Below are 20,235 nucleotides of genomic sequence, written 5' to 3'. Positions count from 1 at the left end.
ACCCCCTACACAAAAATTAACTCAAAATGGACCAAAGATCTCAATATAAAAGAAAGTACCATTAAACTCCTAGAAGATAATGTAGGAAAACATCTTCAAGACCTTGTATTAGGAGGCCACTTCCTAGACTTTACACCCAAAGCACAAGCAACAAAAGAGAAAATAGATAAATGGGAACTCCTCAAGCTTAGAAGTTTCTGCACCTCAAAGGAATTTCTCAAAAAGGTAAAGAGGCAGCCAACTCAATGGGAAAAAATTTTTGGAAACCATGTATCTGACAAAAGACTGATATCGTGCATATACAAAGAAATCCTACAACTCAATGACAATAGTACAGACAGCCCAATTATAAAATGGGCAAAAGATATGAAAAGACAGTTCTCTGAAGAGGAAATACAAATGGCCAAGAAACACATGAAAAAATGTTCAGCTTCACTAGCTATTAGAGAGATGCAAATTAAGACCACAATGAGATACCATCTAACACCGGTTAGAATGGCTGCCATTAAACAAACAGGAAACTACAAATGCTGGAGGGGATGTGGAGAAATTGGAACTCTTATTCATTGTTGGTGGGACTGTATAATGGTTCAGCCACTCTGGAAGTCAGTCTGGCAGTTCCTTAGAAAACTAGATATAGAGTTACCATTCGATCCAGCGATTGCACTTCTCGGTATATACCCGGAAGATCGGAAAGCAGTGACACGAACAGATATCTGCACGCCAATGTTCATAGCAGCATTATTCACAATTGCCAAGAGATGGAAACAACCCAAATGTCCTTCAACAGATGAGTGGATAAATAAAATGTGGTATATACACACGATGGAATACTATGCGGCAGTAAGAAGGAACGATCTGGTAAAACATATGACAACATGGATGAACCTTGAAGACATAATGCTGAGCGAAATAAGCCAGGCACAAAAAGAGAAATATTATATGCTACCACTAATGTGAACTTTGAAAAATGTAAAACAAATGGTTTATAATGTAGAATGTAGGGGTACTAGCAGTAGAGAGCAATTAAGGAAGGGGGAACAATAATCCAAGAAGAACAGATAAGCTATTTAACGTTCTGGGGATGCCCAGAAATGACTATGGTCTGTTAATTTCTGATGGATGTAGTAGGAACAAGTTCACTGAAATGTTGCTATATTATGTAACTTTCTTGGGGTAAAGTAGGAACATGTTGGAAGTTAAGCAGTTATCTTAGGTTAGTTGTCTTTTTCTTACTCCCTTGTTATGGTCTCTTTGAAATGTTCTTTTATTGTATGTTTGTTTTCTTCTTAACTTTTTTTTCATACAGTTGATTTTAAAAAGAAGGGAAAGTTAAAAAAAAAAAGAAAAAAGACAAACAAGGAAAAAAAAAAAAAAAAGATGTAGTGCCCCCTTGAGGAGCCTGTGGAGAATGCAGGGGTATTCGCCTACCCCACCTCCATGGTTGCTAACATGACCACAGACATAGGGGACTGGTGGTTTGATGGGTTGAGCCCTCTACCATAAGTTTTACCCTTGGGAAGACGGTTGCTGCAAAGGAGAGGCTAGGCCTCCCTGTATTGGTGCCTAAGAGCCTCCTCCTGAATGCCTCTTTGTTGCTCAGATGTGGCCCTCTCTCTCTGGCTAAGCCAACTTGAAAGGTGAAATCACTGCCCTCCCCCCTACGTGGGATCAGACACCCAGGGGAGTGAATCTCCCTGGCAACGTGGAATACGACTCCCGGGGAGGAATGTAGACCCGGCATCATGGGATGGAGAACATCTTCTTGACCAAAAGGGGGATGTGAAAGGAAATGAAATAAGCTTCAGTGGCAGAGAGATTCCAAAACGAGCCGAGAGATCACTCTGGTGGGCACTCTTACACACACTTTAGACAACCTTTTTTAGGTTCTAAAGAATTGGGGTAGCTGGTGGTGGATACCTGAAACTATTAAACTACAACCCAGAACCCATGAATCTCGAAGACAGTTGTATAAAAATGTAGCTTATGAGGGGTGACAGTGGGATTGGGAAAGCCATAAGGACCAAACTCCACTTTGTCTAGTTTATGGATGGATGTATAGAAAAGTAGGGGAAGGAAACAAACAGACAAAGGTACCCAGTGTTCTTTTTTACTTCAATTGCTCTTTTTCACTCTAATTATTATTCTTGTTATTTTTGTGTGTGTGCTAATGAAGGTGTCAGGGATTGATTTAGGTGATGAATGTACAACTATGTAATGGTACTGTAAACAATCGAAAGTACAATTTGTTTTGTATGACTGCGTGGTATGTGAATATATCTCAATAAAATGATGATTAAAAAAAAAAAAAAAGCAGGGTACTTAAAAACAAAGTTTACAAAGAGAAGGAAGTGTTCCGTCTCTCTTTAAGCTCTTTGCACCCCGGTCCTTGCGAGAACGCCCATCAGCATGGTGAGCGTCTCCCAAACTCCCCAGGGGAGAAGCCCTTGTCTTGGCTTATTACTAGTAGCATGAAACTGGATATAACGGCTCGGAAACTATTCTTGCTCCTTCCTAGACAAATAAACTGGAGACCACAGAGCATAATGCTCCCCCTCCCAGGGCTTCTGGAAAAGCAACCCCTGTGAATTCTAACCTCCTCCTTACCTTACCCAGCTGTGTTTTTATTCACTCCTACTCCGAACACTTGGGGCACAAGAAAACTAGGTCCAGGTAGCAACACCTGCATTTGGTACAACCCTGTTCACCTTCCGTCCGCTGGAAAAGAGCGGACCACACACAAGACCTAGGGCCCCCGCACTGGGCCCGCGAGACGGGGGCTGCCTCGAGGACACAAGGCACTGCTGGGCTCCGTTTCCCTCCGAGAGCTGCCTGGGCACAGCCAGCCTATGGGGTTCTCAGAACCCCTGAACTCGCAGGATCCCCCCGGGGGGACCCTAACCCTTGCAAGACTTCCCTGGCTAGAAGGAAGGGGGGAAGAGTCTTGAGCCGGGGCCCCGGGTTTGTGTGTATTTTTCTCCACCTGCTGTTCAGCCCCTGAACTGTACCCACTGCCCCGAACGTGAGCGTCTCTCACTGGAGCCGTGAACGCAGGCAAACTTGAGGAGCTGTAGTGCAGACCCCACTTCTGCCTCATAGATAAAAAGGCCAAGACCAGAAAGGCCACTTGTGATTGCAGACAAGGCAGGACAACAAACCCGCTCCACCGGCCCAGGATAAACTACACCGACCCCTCGTGTGTAAAATGGGGATAATACATGCCTGCTCTATCTTCAGCACATAAATCTTATAAAAACACAAGATAACATATTTGAAAAAAAAATCTAGTAGTAAAAGGCTGTGCAAAATACAAGGAATAACTCTGGAGGGTTTTACAGACCAACAATTGTTTAAAACTTAACTAGTTAAAAATTAACAGAGCAGAAATATCAACATTTAGTCCAAGTTAAGGGAAGAGACTAAATGTTGAATTAATGGGATTCTGTTTCAAATCTTCAACATGCAGAAGGGGAGGCTGCTGATGACACTGCATCTCCTGCACTTTCCGAACAAGCGGGTTCCCAGGGGGGCAGCCCCGAGCTGGCCGGTGTTCCCGTGTGCCCGGGCACTGGCAGAACGGCCCGCCTGAACCCACTGTTCCCATGGCAACCCTCGTAGGACCTCCCAGACGCCCTTCATCATTGACGAGCCACTTCCTCGGGTGTTTAACCTCATCAAGTCGAACCGTTTCCTTTAATCCTTCCTCAGCGACAGTGGTTTCAAGTCCCACTGTCATCATGAAAAAGACTATCTCGGACTATTCTTTTTGGTGGCTCCGGAATGTAACTCTCTGTGCTAGTCAGACTGCTCAGAGGGGCAGGGCGAACGCTCCAACCGTGCCAGCTCTGGAGGAGAGACTGAACGTGGGCGCAGCTAGCTAAGGGCTCGGCCTTCTCTGCGCTGTGCTGTACGCACCTGTGCAGAGGCCCCGAGAGCTTCACGCGCTCTAGGAAATTCCACCCTGTTTTCCTCTCCAAGGCGTCTGGGCCCTGGCAGCGTGGCCCAGCGTATCTAGGAGGCACCCCGCTGTGGACTGAGAGTTCCTTCCCTGTTAAATCCCTAGAAAATCAACTTGGGTTTTGATTTCTTATTTGATGAACTAAACCATTAACTTTACCAAAAAGAAACTAGACAGGAAATGCAACTGAAAGCCATGGAAGGCACAGTCTGGCAACCACTTCCCTCGTTTTTCTTCTCTAGAAGTTCCGTGTTGCCTATTTCTCTCCTTGCCATATTCCTTTTTCTCTTTAAATCCTTGACTATAATTTTAAAGAGGTTTTAATGTTCTAGTCTGTTAATTCCAGACCAGGTCTCTTTCTATTGACTGGTTTTTCTCCTGGTTATAAGTCATACTTTCCGGCTTCCTCAGCATGGCTGTAACTTTTGAGGGGTCACTAGACACTGTGAATTTTATGTCGCTGGGTGTTTAGATTTTTGCTGTCTTCCTTTAAGCAGTGTTGAGTTCCTTGTGGTTCAGTTTCATCCTTCTGAGGTTGATTTTCAAGCTTTGCTAGTGTGAGTCTAGGGTAGCTTTACTCTGGGGATGGCTTAGCACCATAGCAAGGTCCGGCCACTGGTTCCACCGCTAAAACCCTCGAGTGACTGGTGAGGATTCCCCACTCTGGCTGGTGGGAGACGAGTGTCCCCCAACCCTGGATGAGTTAGGAGCCATTCGGGGCACGGAAGCCCTGTCGCTCCTTGCCCAGCCTTGAGAAATTTCACTCCGGGCACACACAGGTCTTAGAACTCAGCAAAAACTCAACGGGGATCCCTGTGCAGATTTGGGGGCTCATTTCATGTTACTCTTTGGAACTCTATTCTGCAACCTCCCACTGCCCCAGCCTCCCTGACCCCTAGTCTGCCCCTTCCACGCGGTGGGCAGCTGTGCTCTGCCCGGAATCCCCCTCACTACTCCGTGGTCCAGGGTGCCCCTCCAGGAAGAAATCCAGAAAGAACGGCAGGGATCAGCTCATGGTTTCCCCTGCTCTCAGGGACGCAGCCCTGCGCTACCTGTTGCCCGAAGCCTGAAAACAGTTGTTTCATATATTTTGTCCAAATTTCTATGGTAAGAGAATTAAATCTGGTCCCTGTTGCTGCATCACAGGCTGAAAGCAGAAATCTCCTCCCTCTTAATCTCAAACAGCTCTTTTTTAAACCACATAACTATTACAGTGTTTATTGTGAATAATTTGGAAGCCATTGTAAAACACAAAGAGAAAAATAAAAATTATAATTCCACCACCTGGAGACAGCCACTGTTAACGTGACTATGCGTAAGTTTTCAATCACCTTCCACGTATGGCTACACATTTTTAATAAAAATGGTACACCATAACTATCATTTTCCCTTCTGTTCCCCAGCCCCCACCCAGTTAATAATACTCAAGAACATATCCCAAGTCATCAATTATACTTCTGTAACATCATTTTAATAGCCTCTGGCCACCAGACCATTAGGTATTTCACCAAATTCATCTAACTCACACCCTGTGATGGCCACTTCTCTTTTTAAACTCCTAAGACCTAGAAGTCCTACTTGTAATAGAAAGGACTAGATTTCTCATTAAGAGAGTCTTCAGTACATGCCACTCAAAACAGCACTGCTCGAGGGGTACAACTTGTGTGGCCCACACTAGCCAGCCATATCCACCTCCAAGAATCTGGCGACAGTTAGGACTAAGTATCTGATAACTACCAAAACAACCGGGAGGAAAGAACAAAACCCCGGGAGAGTGCCAGGTAATCTGCTTGCAGCTTGCCATGTTTCCAGAACAAAGATTTCCACCTGACAAAGAGCAGGCCCTGCTGCTCCCGTCCATGGACCCCGAGCCCACCCGCAACCATGGCTAAATTAAGTTCTAAGAGCCTCTGCCAAGGAAGCTACTGTGGGGAGGGGAAAAACAAAACAAGACATTTTAAAGTGGAGCTTTCAGAAAAGGGAAAAAGAAACAAAAAAGTGAACAAAGCTATGAAAATCAGTAACAATGGTTGAGCCAACTCCTGAGGAGAAGTCAACCTGATTGCAGACAGAAACTGAGCGAGGAAAGCCAGTTTTATCAAAAATACCTTCCTCTAACTTGTCCAAAACTCTCCTACAACTTTTATTTTACTGTGTGATATTCTACCAATTAGAGATTTGCCTGAGTTGGAAAAAACTCCGGTCTTTAAACTTTATGCCTCTGGAAAGATCTGGAAGCCCTGGGACGGCATCACAAGCGCCACATCCGTCACACTGCTGTCTGCTCCTGAACGCAGCGGGCAGGATGCGGGTGCATCCACGCTAGCCTCCCAGCCACCTCGCGGAAGGAGGGACGGGGGCACGCGCCGCTTCAGCTTTGCCTGTGCCCCCTGCACACGGGTGGGGGCAGCTCGAGATATGAGCCTGTACCTCAGCCATCTTCCCACCCCAGGGACCTTCTGCTTTCCCCCCTGGGGAGGCCAAGCTCAGACCCCCAGGACTACGGTCACGGCTCTCTCCCACACCAGAGAAGAAGTGGCTGAAGTGACAAAGAGAGTGGCCCAAAAGGAAGGGACAAGTGTAGTGGGCCACGAAACCACCATCCTCACCAGGCCCAAGAGGCTCCAAACAGCTGAGCGAAAGCAGAGCGGGCAGGCGCCAGGTGCTGAGTGCTGACACAGAGCGGCGGAGGCCAGGGGACAGGCCAAGGCACACAGAGTCCAAACCAAGACGGGGCCCTCGACCTCTGCCAACACCAAAGCAAGCCCCCCGCCTTCGGCAAACTCAGGCCAGGAGGGGTAGCGTACAATTAGGGTGCATTTTGCGTAACCATGGGAACATGTGTTCCAAAACTAAACGATTCTGTTCATAAACAAGCCTCCCTTGCCTGGGCCTGCCAGCATGCACACATCCTTCACAGTCCTACAGCTTCCAACAAGGTTATAAGACAGAAACGATAGACACTCAGCACACTGCTTCTCATATCTTACGCAGCCCAATTTTTAAAGGACTGTCGCAAATATTGCAAGATACACAAGTAGATGTCACTACATAATTTGGCCGAGCCTACTACAGCATTTGCATCAGAGTAATTTCAAAGATTCTTTAAACTCAGTCGCATCTCAGTGAAACAAAAAAAGTCTTCTGTATTGTTTACCATGTTATGGGAGCAAAAGCACGAGCCTCGGATAAAGCAGGAGCCACCCCAGAAAATCAACCTGGCCACCCTGATGAATTAAGTCAAGAAAAGAACCCCTACCAGTGCTAATGCCCTCCAGTAAAAACATGGAATGGGAGATGCCCAATGATCCCTACCAAATTCAGCAACACACTAGAAAACACATTCCAAAAGGCAAAAATGTGCCAACTAAACGGAAAATGAATACGCTGGCAGATCACTGTGGTAATTGGTACCGAATGTCCACTTACAAAATCTAAAAACCACCTACATCAGCTGTGGAAAACCTGACCATTATCAACCAAACATATTCTACAACAAATACACCAAAAAGAATTATAAACCATCAATACCCAACTGATGACTGGTAAACGGATTACAGATTTGATTTAGCTAACCGAGCCCTGAGCTTTGTACTACTCTCCGTAGCTGTATTTTTTACTCAACTCACAGGAGCTCAAGGTTGAGAAAATGTGACGATCCAAGCACAAGCCTTCCCTGAGGCACGGAGCCCTCCACGCTGGCACAGCCTCCTAGAAAAGAAAGGAACTCCCCTGCTGTGGTGAACCTACGCCTGGTGTCGCACGGAAAGGCAAACCACCGCGTGCTTTCCCGAGGCCGGGAGCACAGCCAGGGTGCCTGCTCTCGCCACTTCTGCACGGCACTGCGCTAGGGGTGCCCATTAGTGCAAGGCAGGAAACAAATCAGAGGCTCGCAAAATGGAAAAGAAGTAAAACACTTTATTTGCCAATACGATAACTGGAATATAGAAAATCTTTAGGAATTAATTTTAAAAATAATTTTAAAAATGAAAGCCTATCAGAAGTAATGAGTAAAACTTACAAGATCACATCACAGCCAAGATGTCCGTCCCTATGTGGCCACTTTCCCCACATGTGCCTTTTACTATTTTTTCACTAAAACTTTTTTGACATGAATTTTGGCACCTGTTTTAAGAGGAGTGAGGAAAATATTCTATTATATGTAAAAATTGATAAATTATTTTGCTATAACTAAAAGCAAGTCATGATAATAATAAAAATATCAGTTTATGTTCTTTTAATTTAGGGTGTTTGGAAATAATATAAACCAAAAAAATTAATTTTTCCATTACGGAAGAATGTTTTTCTGCCACGATCAAATATACAGTGGTTATATTAACACACTACCAGAAAGAAATACGGCACACAGAGAAATCATGCTTCTTTGAGATGATGCCCAAAATCCTCTTTTAATAACATGCACCAGTCCCACACTCACTCACTTTAGAGGGAACTAAACGTTTACTGGGGCGTTTCCTGCCCTAGTATTTCTCACCTTATTAACATCCTGACCTCTACCGAGCCACACATTCCTCCAATGGGCCGCATCACAAAGGGAGGGGCCCACTCTTCGAAGCAAGTGCGTTATTTCTCTAACAAGTGGGATCGCTGTGCCCCCCGATCCGCCAGCCCTTCAGCAACGGCGGGTCTCACACGGGGCATCTCGAGGGACACGAACAGTAAAAGACAAGGGCTGGGACCTCAGGCCAGAGGACGAGGACTCCAAAGGCAGGACCCAGCGAGTCCACCCCGAGTGCACCACCCGCCTGGTACTTTAACTTTCAGCAGCTTTGTGTTGAATCACCGTAAAAAGCAAGTCATCAATTGTGAAAATATTTCAAGACGCCATGGAAGAAAAGCAGCACTGACATCACGCCGCATTTTCTAGGGTGAAGAGAGCCTCCGACAAGAGCCGAGGGGCACCTGGCTACACTGGGCCTCTTCCCACCGCTGTGTGGAGAAGTGCAGCTGAGACCCTAACCTCCAAGAAGAATAAAGCACACAAGACGGTATTCACTCCACCCCTTCATCTGGAGCCACCACGCGGAGACAGAGAGGACAAAGTAGAAGCAGCAGCAGCAGCGATGCCCCCGGGAGCTGCCCACCGGGCACAGCATGAACTCACTGGTCTAGGTGGCGCCCGTCGTGGTCCCCAGCAAACTCCATCCCGGGCCCAGGAGGGAACGTGCCCAGCACGCCGAGGCCCTGCCCTGACGGCCTCCTGTCCAGGAAACATCCGGGGGGGTCTGCCTAGCTCTCCACCCTCCCCGAGGGGCCCGGCATGGGTGCGGCTGAGGTTCCCACCCTCGCAGCAGGCAGGAAAGAGACTGGGCACACCCCGACGACTTCAGCTTCACACAGCAGGTGAGCACATGGCGCCAGGGCACCTGTGAGCATGGTCGGGGTCCACTGACCGAGGCCCGTGCCCAGGAGAGGCTACGCTGCCAACAGGATACCTGAACTGCTGTACGACGACGAGGACGGCGTTCTCCGGGAGAAGCTCTTGACCGCCAGACTCTGGCCTCGCTGTTTCCGCCGCCAGGCTGTCCGACATTTGGAGTCAATGCTCTGTTTGATCCGATACCAGTCGGATTCTGTGATTCCAAATTTATAGAAAAGGTGACCTGAAAGAACAGACCCCAAACGAAAACACAGTGAGAGAAATGCCTTCTTCTTGGGTCCCAGTTGTTTGAGAACAACTTCAATGCAAAAATGTGATTGTGGCAGAGAACCTAATCCAGGATATGCTGGCTCAAGTAGTGCATAAAATTTTGACCCACACCTCTTAGAAAATAATCCAGAAAATCAAATTGTATAAGAGAACATAGTTAGCTAGACAATCGATCATCTTCCAAGATCAGATACAAAAATTTACTAAAATAAAATTTAAAATTCTTTGCATTTATTTAATTTTTAAATGACTTTTAACTTGATACTAACCACACAAGAGGGCAAAAAGGTCACAAGTTAGGCACTAAGGGCCAATAAAAGTGCACCAAACTCTTCAAGCTCAAACTTCTCTCTTCCCTAAATCACAGACAGCACTTAAGGTCCTCGGGGTCAAGAGAATCAACTGCAAGCCCACGCTCCTGCTCCCATGCAGCACCTGCCCCCTCGCAGCGTCCCCACTTGCTGACGCCACCTCTACCTTCCAGACCAAATCCCTCTGAGCCACCTTTGAGAGCCTCCATCGAGAGCCCATCTGGAAGTTCTGTTGGCTCCAGCTTCAAAACAAACCCAGAGCCAGGCTCTTCTCAGACACGCATCGCCTGATCTCCTTGGAGGACCACAATCACCTCCCAACAGCGACCTGTCCACCACTCCGGGCAGCCTCTTGAGCAAGGCAGGTAAAATGGAAACCAGCCCAGGCTACTCCTGTGGGAAATCCTGCAACGCTGCTCATTGCACCAGCAGTCCTCCTCCCCCAGAAGTTCTCAGAGTGGCCTGCAAGGCCCGAGGTGACCTGCTCCACCCCCCTCTCCGGCCTCACCTCTTACCGTCCCTTCCTCACCCACTCCTGCCTCCATGTGCTTCGAGCAGGCCAGGCCTGGGCCTGCCTCAGGGCCTCTGCCCGGAATATTCCTCCCCCAGGGATCTGCTTAGCTGACTCTCTGACTTCCGGTCTTCGCGCAAATATTACCTCAACAATCCTACCCCATGTCCTCTCACCCCATCCAAGGAGTCTTGGTCCCACTTACCCAGCTTGACCTGTTTTCTTGGAGCACTTATCACCTTATCACCAGAATTTATATATTTACTGTGTTTACTCTCTTTTTTCTTCTCAAACACTGGGATCTTTATTTTGTTCACTCATCTCCTAAGAAGCCAGAAGACACTGGCACACTGTAGATTCTTAAATATTTGTTAAATAAAGTTTGATGAATGCTCACGTAACTGCTCATCCATTTCCATCTTGCCTTCTCAATGAAATGGGAAGCGCTCAGGAGAGGGGATGCTGCCTTACCAACCCTTCCAAATCCCTGGAGACCCCCACGTACAGTCGGACAGTGCGACCTCCATCCAGTTCTCGGGCACAAGCAGCAGGGCACCTACACCCACAGGCAGCCACCCACAGGTGCTCCTCATGTTTGCAGAGCGCGCTCAGTCCATCACTGCATGGCTCGCATCGGAGACAGCCTCGCCCAACAAGGAGGAAACGGAGGGTCAGGGTCACTCGCCCGGGCAGGTGGCAGAACGCGCCCTCCCTGCGAGCCGGCCGCTTTCCTCCACGTCACCTCCCCGTCCTTCCTGCTGAAGGGCAACAAGGAACAGCCGTGACCGGGGGACTCACAGGAGACACGCAGGACGTGGTCTTCAAACAGGGCCACCTCTCTAGCCTCTCTCTACTCTCAGGAAACTTTGCTGGTTAACAGGAAAATAATGGATGAAATTCAAAATTTTAATAATAACAAAAATTAAGCTGAAAACTTTTTGACTACTAACAGCAGTGAGTTTGGATTATCTTCTAAGTGCTAAATTATAGCCCCAGCTGCTCAAATCCTTATCTATTGAGACTAAAACATTAGAAATAATCGAAACAAAGGAAACATCATTTTTAGTCCTATATTAAATACCAAAAGTTTCCTTTGCTTTGGAAAGACACTTCTTGCATTTTTCTGAGCATGTGCCTGAGACGGCCTTGACTCTGAATAGAATGATAATGCAAATTCCCAAAATCTAGATAAAAACAAATTGGGATGAGGGGGGCAGAATTTACAGGATCGGAAAGAACAATCACCTGAAGCATTTCAGAAGCACTTGTCCATCTCATCCATAAAAGGAAATCCATAATGAAGCGACAATCTTGCTTTCTGGTTTTCAGGTCCTCTCTACGATAATCCCACAAGCATTAGCTCAGTAACCATTTCCTGACTCCTGGGACGGGTGGGGCACTGCCGTGGGGACTGGGGGTGCCTCGGACGTCCGGCTATTTACCAGCTGTAGTTACAGCAGGACCCGGCCGCTGGCCGCAGCAGCACAGAAGCCTCCCGGCACCGGCTGTAGCTACAGCGCAACCAGTCACCAGCTGTGTCCACAGAGGAGCCCAACTGCTGGCTGTAGTTACAGGAGCCCAACCACTGACGTACCAGAAAGGAGCCCAACCACAACCAGAATCCCCAACACGAGGAAAGAATCAGCAATCACATTGCGTCCGTGTCCTCGTACATACACACTTCAATAAACGCATTCTAAAAACATTTGGGGTACACTCCAAAAACCATCCTCCATTCTCATTCCTTTACAATCAAGGAAAGAACCTTCCAAATTCCTCTAGGGATTAACGAGAGTAGACACAGTTTAAAAACTTGTCGGTAGCAGAATATGTTCAAGACCACACAGGTATATACATACAAGAACATTAACATTTAAGTTCAACTTTGTAAAACTCGAATTGCCAGTTGAAAACCTAGTTTACATCCTTTGAAGAAAAAATATATGGTCATGTAGTTAGACATTGTACATTTTGAAATGCTCAAGACGTCACATGACATAATTCCTTCCAACAGCGACTCAGGATTCCATCTGGATGACAAATGCCACCCCGGCGGCTGCCAAGAAAAACTAACTCATGGGTCAGCAACAAAGATTCCGCCGCTTCTGACGGAGCTTGTAGGTTTGGAAATGAAGGGTTTGACAGAACAGGAATGGTGCACAAATGTATTTACATTTTGCCCTCAAAACATCATTACCAGGCATCAGCTGGGAGCAAGGCGACACTGGACACTCGAAGCCACCACACTAAGCCGCCTCTGACATCTGGGGCAGGAGCCGGTCTCTTCCCGGCCTCTCAGCACCGCCCAGAGTTGTCACTTTCACTTTTCAGAAACGTTTCTTCATCTTTTCTGACAGTACTGAGCTACCTCAGCTTAATAAATGCAGTAAGGAAAATCTTATAATGACGTGATAAAAAGATTACTTGAATTTAACTGGTATTTTGTACTTGTTGAAGTATTTTATGTCTTGTGTTACCTGATGCACGCACACACACACAAAAAAACCTCATGAAATAAAAATGTCACTTCCCTCACATCAGCTTTGAGGCAAAAGCCAGAGAGATGAAAAATGATGTGTTCATATGTCCTACCCCAATCAGGAGAGCGAACCTGAAAATCCAGGACAGCCAGGGCTGCCCCAGTGAGAAGAGGCAGTTTCATAAATCCCATCCGTGCTCGATGTGCCGTTCCTCAGGGCCTCCTGGAAAGCCTCAAACAGGATAAACTCAGGGAGACCACAGAAGAAAATGCACATTGATTTCACATGCACAGCTTGGTAGGAGAGACAGTGGAACTTTAAGGCAAATACGGCATACCCAGCAATTTCTGGTACATGAAGAACAGAAGGCCGCCCGCTCTCTCTCTCTGGCTGTTGAGGCAGGAGTGAGTCCTAAGGAGCGCAAGAGTTAACCTCATCTTGAGGGCACGTTCCTGTGGCCATGTCTGGGAGCCGCCAGGGAGGAGAGCATGGGCCTACCCATGACCCAGGCCCGGGGAGAAGCACCCAGGGCACCGGTCCTCAACTTCCCTGACAGGCCGTCTGGTGACCCCAATATCTGAACATAGTCTCCTCTTGTCCATGCTACTACCTGTCTTTTTCCCAGCACTCCCAATACCGACCCTAGTGGTTCCACCTCACAACACCAGATTCCAACTCTGGTGAAACCTGAGAGGCCTGTGGGAAAAAGGAACAGGCTAAACAAAATGAACAGAACTTGTCATCTTGACCCCTTGGTGGGTGGCATGAAGTTTATCATTCACAAAGGAATGAAAAGGAATGAAAAATAATATCACTGCTCAAGTGAGCTAAAGTTCAAGGGAAAGAGAAGTACAGGCTGAGTGCCAGCAATTTACTTCTTGAAATGATAGTCTTGACTTGATAGTGACTGACCCAGAGAAGCAAAAGAACTGCCTCCCACTCTGAACAGGGGAAGGGCGAGCTAGCTGCCCTCTTCAGGCACGTGGGGCCAGCCCAGCGCAGCTCATGGCCGTGCACCACACAGCCACGCATTCTACCAGCCTCTGAGAAAGTCAATTTTCTCCAAGCAGTGGCAATCCATTAATTTATGAGGGAAAAATCATTGGTGATGCCTCTTCTAGGTCTGTAAAAGAAAAGCATCAACAGCAGCTTTCTTGCAAACATGGCCGAATGTCTCTTGAAGACACAGCTTTCAGGGCACTTGATTAGGTGCCTCCGACTGCCCTGTTTCTCCGAGGCTCCCACCCCACACACGGGCCCAAGCTTTCCACGCCACCCATCCCCTCTCTAAACCGCAACTCAATATCCTCGAGCTCCTCCTGTGGTCCCCTGCGCCGGAACGCAGCCCGTTGTCCACACGCACAGGCACCCCTGAAAGAGCCTCGCCATTTCCACCCCCAGAGGACTCGAGCAGGAGATGCACTGGTCACCACAGCAGCCCGCAGCACACAGCTGACCAGGGAGCGCTGCACCCTGGCTGGGAGGCGGCTGTCGGCCCCTTGCTGTGTGACCAGCTGACCTGGGGGTGGGTCAGAGGGCCGGCTGCCGGCTGTGTGTGGGTCCCTCAGGCTCAGGCCTGGCTGGCGCCAGGTGCACATGGTGCGCGGAGCCTGGTGAGTGTCGCTGACACCCTTCCACACCCTGAGGAGGCAGCACCTCCCCAAGCCCCCACCAAGCAGCAGACACAGATAAGAAGCTCAGTCAGGCCCACCGAGCCCCCAAGATGGCCGACTTCTACAGTCGCGGCCCCAACACATGTAAGACCAGGCTTGGCCCACCCTGCCCACACCCTGTGCTCAAGTACACCTGCCCCTCCCCAGCTGCTCCTCTCCCAGGCGCCACCGGCCACACTTCCCCAGTCACCGCTGTCAACACTCGCCAGGCCCCTACTGAAAGCCTGCACTGTCACACCTGCACCAAGGACACTCCAAGGACACTCCAAGGGCCGCTCACCAAATCAGGGCCACCTTCCTCCCAGTTTCACGTTCTGGAATTCCCTGTTACCTCCCTCTAGAAGCAGGTGACTTTGTCACCTGGGAACACCCAGCCCTGTGGCCACATGCTCCCACAGTCACACCAAGGCCCACTCAAAAGCTGCCCCTTCTCCAGGAAGCCCCCAGGCCCTCTCGGTTAAGGTGCTCTCCTCCAGACAGCCGAGCGCGGTGCACGTGCCTCTGCCCTCACATCCTCTGGGGCACCCGACGGAACACAAGCCGTGCGTGCCTGTCTCCACGTCCCTGCAGCCCGCCACCCTGAGGGTGGCACTGCACCGCGGTCTCAAGCAGGACCACAAAGGTTAGAGCTGGAGGCACGTCCCATGGTCCCGCCACGGGTCTGAGTGGACCGACTGCAGAGGAAGGCTCTCGGCTGGCATCATGCCTGATGGCAGGGCTGGAAAATGGCCTGCAGGCTGGCTGCCTATTTAGGGAAATAAAGTTTTACTTTCATTTATGTGTTGTCCGTGGCTGCCTGCAGTGCTGGGGAGCTGCAACAGAGACCCTGTCGCCACAAAGCCTAAAGCATTTACTAACCGGCCCCTTAAGGAAAAGTTTGCCAACCCCTACTCTAAACCAACCCACGCCACCCTCTGTTTGCCAATGACCTGCTTTGTTCCCCACCTGATCAACAATGGCAGCCTGTTACACAGTATGGTTTTCCAATAAGTTACCGGGATAGATTCACAAAGTGCGAGAGCCCCGTGGGTGTCGGATACAAGCACCGTAATGCCTCGGCTGAGACTGGGGCTCCAGGTAAATGAGCTGCCCTGCCACGTTCCAGAGGAAGGCAGGACCTGGCTCCCCTCCTAGCAACACTCAAAAAGATCGGCAGTGAGTATGAGGCCCTCGGCTTAATCAAGCGTCAGTATAAGTAGAAATAAGTATATTTCTACCTCGAAGCTACTGAGGAAATCAGCCTTTATAGTTCTCAGCGATCCTAATGGGAGGCCATAGATACACCTCAGGGTGCCTAATGCCAAGAACGGGGCTCTTTCCTGACAGAATGGCACATCTTCTCTACTAGGAGGGAATGAACACTGAGCAGTTTATTTTGCTCCCCTTTTCACTAAATTAGATTTAAATTTCATACTCAACTGTAGCAATTCTCCCTCGTCTGGGCTTTCTCTTGGGTCTCGTATCTCTTGGGTCCACTGGTTTTATTTATGTCTTTATCATAAGCCACACCACGTGCTCTCAGAATTGGGCAGATGATTGGCAAGAACGAGCCAACAGGCAAGCGCAGGTCAGGCCCAAGGGTGCTGAGCAAAGGGCCCGGGCACAATGCATCCTTCCAAATTATCACCCAGATGGGGCAACAGTGACTGATCCAAGCAAGTGCCACTCTTCAAAGAGGACAGTAAATTCAGTCTGTAGGAGATCTGGCTCTGCCCTGCAAGGTGGCCCACAAAAAGAGAGCTCCACAGCCGGGCTGCTCCCCTCTGAAGCAGGCAGCACCCCACTCATGCCTCTGTAAGGCTCAGAAGAGGCCCCATCTACAGGCTCAGCAGGAGGGCAGGGAAGGAAGGTTCCAGTGCTCCTTCTCCTCCTCCCTTCCTTGAACACTGCCAAAGACACGTGAGGCCTGGACAGTCAAGGCCCTGGAGAATCCCTCTGATCACCCGGCCCCCATTTCCTGAGTATCTTTCTCACTGGCAGAGCCCAGCACCAGGCAACACCCGACTCAAGGAAACATTCGATCCAGGAGCTCCCTGTGTTGACAGGATCTGATACCAGGAGCCTCCCCAACATTCAGAATGTGAATGTGACTCAGTTCCCTGAAACAGAACACAGCCAGGGCCCACCCTACATCCCAGTCTTTCCAGAACACCAGGGAAGGGGAGCAGGGAGCCCCAGGCACTTACACCGGATCCCGTAGATGGTGAGGGGGTCGAGCTGTTTCTTGCCGTGCTTGCCCTGCCCTGAGAGGTTGGAGACGGCCTGCACCTCGCGGTGGAAGAGGTAGTCCAGCAGCGTCAGCGCCATCTTCTCTGCAGTGCGGCAGTTGGTGCTGATGTGCAGCATGTCGGACGGGATGATGGCACAGCGCACCCGCATCTCAGGGTTGTTCTCGTCACCCAGCCAGGTCCCATTGGGGTAGTCCTCTAAGGGAGAAGAGAACACGCTCAGGCCACCGAGCCAGGTTCCGCTGGGGCAGTCCCCTACAGGAGAAGGGAACAGGCTCAGGCAGCCCAGGCTCAGCTCAAAGACACTCGGGGAAAGGATCCCATGGGGTTGGCGGCCACTCACTCCCCAACTCCCAAAGTGTCTGCCAAGAGCACCGGAGCAAACACCCACTGTCGGGGAAATGGGGGGATGGTGCTTAAATCTGACAAAGACCAGAAAAGGTCCCATCATTCCCTGAAAAACTGCCTGGACTTCTTTTCCCTTGATCTCCTTCAGAGAGGTGAACGTAAGGCATCGTACAACATGTAAACATTCTCTGTTCTGCAGCTGAGGTTGGCTTCCACAGGAGCTAAACCTGTCTCATTAACTCAGTTGAAAGAAGACAGAACAGCGAGCAGCTGGCGCTGTGGCGTATTTGAAATGCGTGCACTGGCCAGGCCCATGGCCCTTTGCAGGCCGAAACCCCTGCCTGCCTGTGTCAGTGAGTGGCAAGCACTGTCCGTGGACACTGCCCAGGCCCCTCGCCCACCCGGCTTCATTCTTAAGGTCCAAAAGAGGGGACCACAAAGAAGAGCTGCCAGTCTCAGTCACTACATTCGCTCCACAGCTCCATCAAGGCTAAAGGTTTAAAAAGGGCCAAAAAAAACCCTACAAAATAGCCTCTTAAAAAACTGCTGCCAGTGGCTGAGAGATTCCAAATGGAGTCGAGAGGTCACTCTGGTGGACATTCTTATGCACTATATAGATAACACCTCTTAGGCTTTAATGTATTGGAATAGCTAGAAGTAAATACCTGACACTACCAAACTCCAACCCAGCAGCCTGGACTCCTGAAGACAATTATATAATAATGTAGATTACAAGGGGTGACAGTGTGATTTTGAAGACCTTGTGGATCACACCCCCTTTATCTAGTGTATGGATGAGTGGAGGAATGGGGATAAAAACTAAAGGACAAATGGGGTGGGATGGGGGGATGATTTGGGTGTTTTTTTTTCACTTTTATTTTTTATTCTTGTTTTGGTTCTTTCTGATGTAAGGAAAATGTTCAGAGATAGATTGTGGTGATGAACGCATAACTATGTTATCATACTGTGGACAGTGGATTGCATATCATGGATGATTGTATGGTGTGTGAATGTATTTCAATAAAACTGAATTAAAAAAATAAAAAAATAAAAAAAATAAAAAAAATAAAAAAAACTGCTGCTTTGGTTTTGAGCTTTGCATGCTGCCTGACAGGTAAACAAGCTAAGGCTACAAGAGAACGACAGAAGGAAGCCTGACTCAGAAACTGGCATCCCTCTGGTTCTTCTCTGCTGCGGGCTGGGCGGCCGCCGTGGAAGCACGCCACCTTCTATCCCTGGAACGGCAGGGAACAAATGCACCTTCCTACAGGTAGGGGACTGTGTCCACTCGAGTCTGTGCTTTGAGCTGCGTGGAGAAGCAGCTGTCCACAAGCCCGATTCCACCTCAGGAGATCCACGCTGGAGCCACCAGCGTCCACACAGCTAGTTAACCAGCTCACCGTGGCCACAGCGCAGGCAGGGGATGTGCTGTCAGGTGCCGTCCTCCCCAAGCCTCGTCCTCTCACAGTCTGCCCTTCCACGGGGATTCTGGACTCTTCCCCCTCCTGCTTCATGGAACCTGCCTCCCCAACCCTGTCCCCTGAGCTCTCAGCAGTGAGCTGTGACGTCTGCATGCCAGAAACACCTTCTCTGACTAACTGCTCAGAGAACCACGACTGAGGACAATTCCCTGTCCCTGCACCTTCCTTAACCCTGTGAGACGCATCATTTGTGGTTTTTATGATGTCAAAAGTCACCGAAAACAGACTGAAACCCCCTGGCCTGCATCTGGAGGAGGGTCTGGAGGAGCCTGGCAGGGAGACCCCCGGGGACCAGGGCTCAGCATTGCTAGGCTGGGGGGCTCAGGGGCCCAGGGCCCAGGGGCTGAGTGTCCTGCGTGTACTCTTGACCCAGGAGTCCCTGGATGCTCTAGAATAAGTCTGGAAGGCGGCCCTGGTCCTTGTGCGTGTGCGTGCACCTGGCCGTTCTCCTCGCAGGCATCCTCCCTCATCACACCTGGTCTAACAAAGTTCAGGTTTCAGCTCTTAACGGACGGCCATTTCCCACAAGGAACAGTTTTGAGGTGGGCAGCTCCACGTGCTCCCAAACGAGCAGATGGCTGAGCTGAGGGGGCACAGAGCCGGGCTGGCCCCCAGCCTCCCTGGGCAAAGCAAGTCCAATGGTTGCCTCTGTATCTGCAAATCGCCACATGCCCCGGGCTTGGGGCTTCCTCAAGTGTAGTTTAAAACACAAAGGCTCAAAGCCCAGCACTCAGGCTCAGATGCTGCAACAGTTACCTTCTCCCACCCTCCGCAAGAGCACAGGACTAATCCCAGGACGGGCGAGGCGCGAAGGTCCACTTTTGCTCAGCGTGGAAGGGAGAAGAAGGAGCAGGGGGCAAGCCCAGAAAAGGAAAGACATCAGTGACTGTGGAATGGAGCTCTCCCACCTCTCGCCTGGGTGTGCACTCAGCCAGCCCTTCAGCCACGTTCCCAGCTCCCCTGGAGATAAAGGAGAGGATGCCGCTCGGCCAGGCGTGTCTAAACCACAGCTGCGTGACCCAGGCTGGAACCGAAGACCAGGCTTCTTTGCAGCCACACTAGCAGCAAGCCACCCAACGTCTCTCCGCCAGATTCCTTCTCTCAGGTTGTTGTGAAAACAAACTATGCACTGCATGGGAAAGGGCTCACTGGCTTGGCAAATAAACATCAACCTAAAAAGCCTCAGCCTTTGGCAAGAGAACATTCCACATATAAGCGCAAGCCCAGAGAACTCCAGATTTGGCCTGGAGACTCAGCAGCTTCCAAACAATCTCTCCTGACCCTAAAGTTGAACCGAGTTAAGGTGCAGGAGACAGCCTCCCTCTCCTGGTGCTGACGCCACTGCCCAGCTGCCCATCCGGAACGGGAGAGATGGAGGATGGGAACAGAGCAGGGAAAGAACCTCATTTCTGACAGGCAGGTTCTAAGAGGACATCAGCTTTCTCTTAGTGTTTCTGAGGCTCCCGATGGTGGACTTCCATGTCACAATCCACGGTTATCACCATCCCAATACTTTTACAAGTTTCATTTTTAAATGTCCTGGTATTTACATTCTGGCTGCCATGGAAAGAAGA

At 49.5% G+C, this 20,235-nt stretch overlaps 1 protein-coding gene across 3 annotated transcripts in view; it reads right to left on the bottom strand.

Moving 5' to 3' along the window:
• The window catches only part of LOC119518439 (BTG3 associated nuclear protein), a 153,709-nt gene that overhangs the window by 60,317 nt on the left and 73,157 nt on the right, over positions 1-20,235 (bottom strand). For all 3 annotated transcript variants that reach the window (XM_037815575.1, XM_037815576.1, XM_037815577.1), the window contains 2 exons: positions 16,791-17,030; positions 9,415-9,582 (listed from right to left, as the gene is read on the bottom strand). In XM_037815575.1, coding sequence (XP_037671503.1) covers positions 9,415-9,582; positions 16,791-17,030 — 408 coding nt within the window. The remainder of the gene's footprint in view (positions 1-9,414; positions 9,583-16,790; positions 17,031-20,235) is intronic.

This window comes from Choloepus didactylus, chromosome 22 (genome assembly GCF_015220235.1).
Source record: "Choloepus didactylus isolate mChoDid1 chromosome 22, mChoDid1.pri, whole genome shotgun sequence".
Lineage (NCBI taxonomy): Eukaryota > Metazoa > Chordata > Mammalia > Pilosa > Megalonychidae > Choloepus > Choloepus didactylus.
This window is presented reverse-complemented; position numbering and strand designations above follow the sequence as displayed.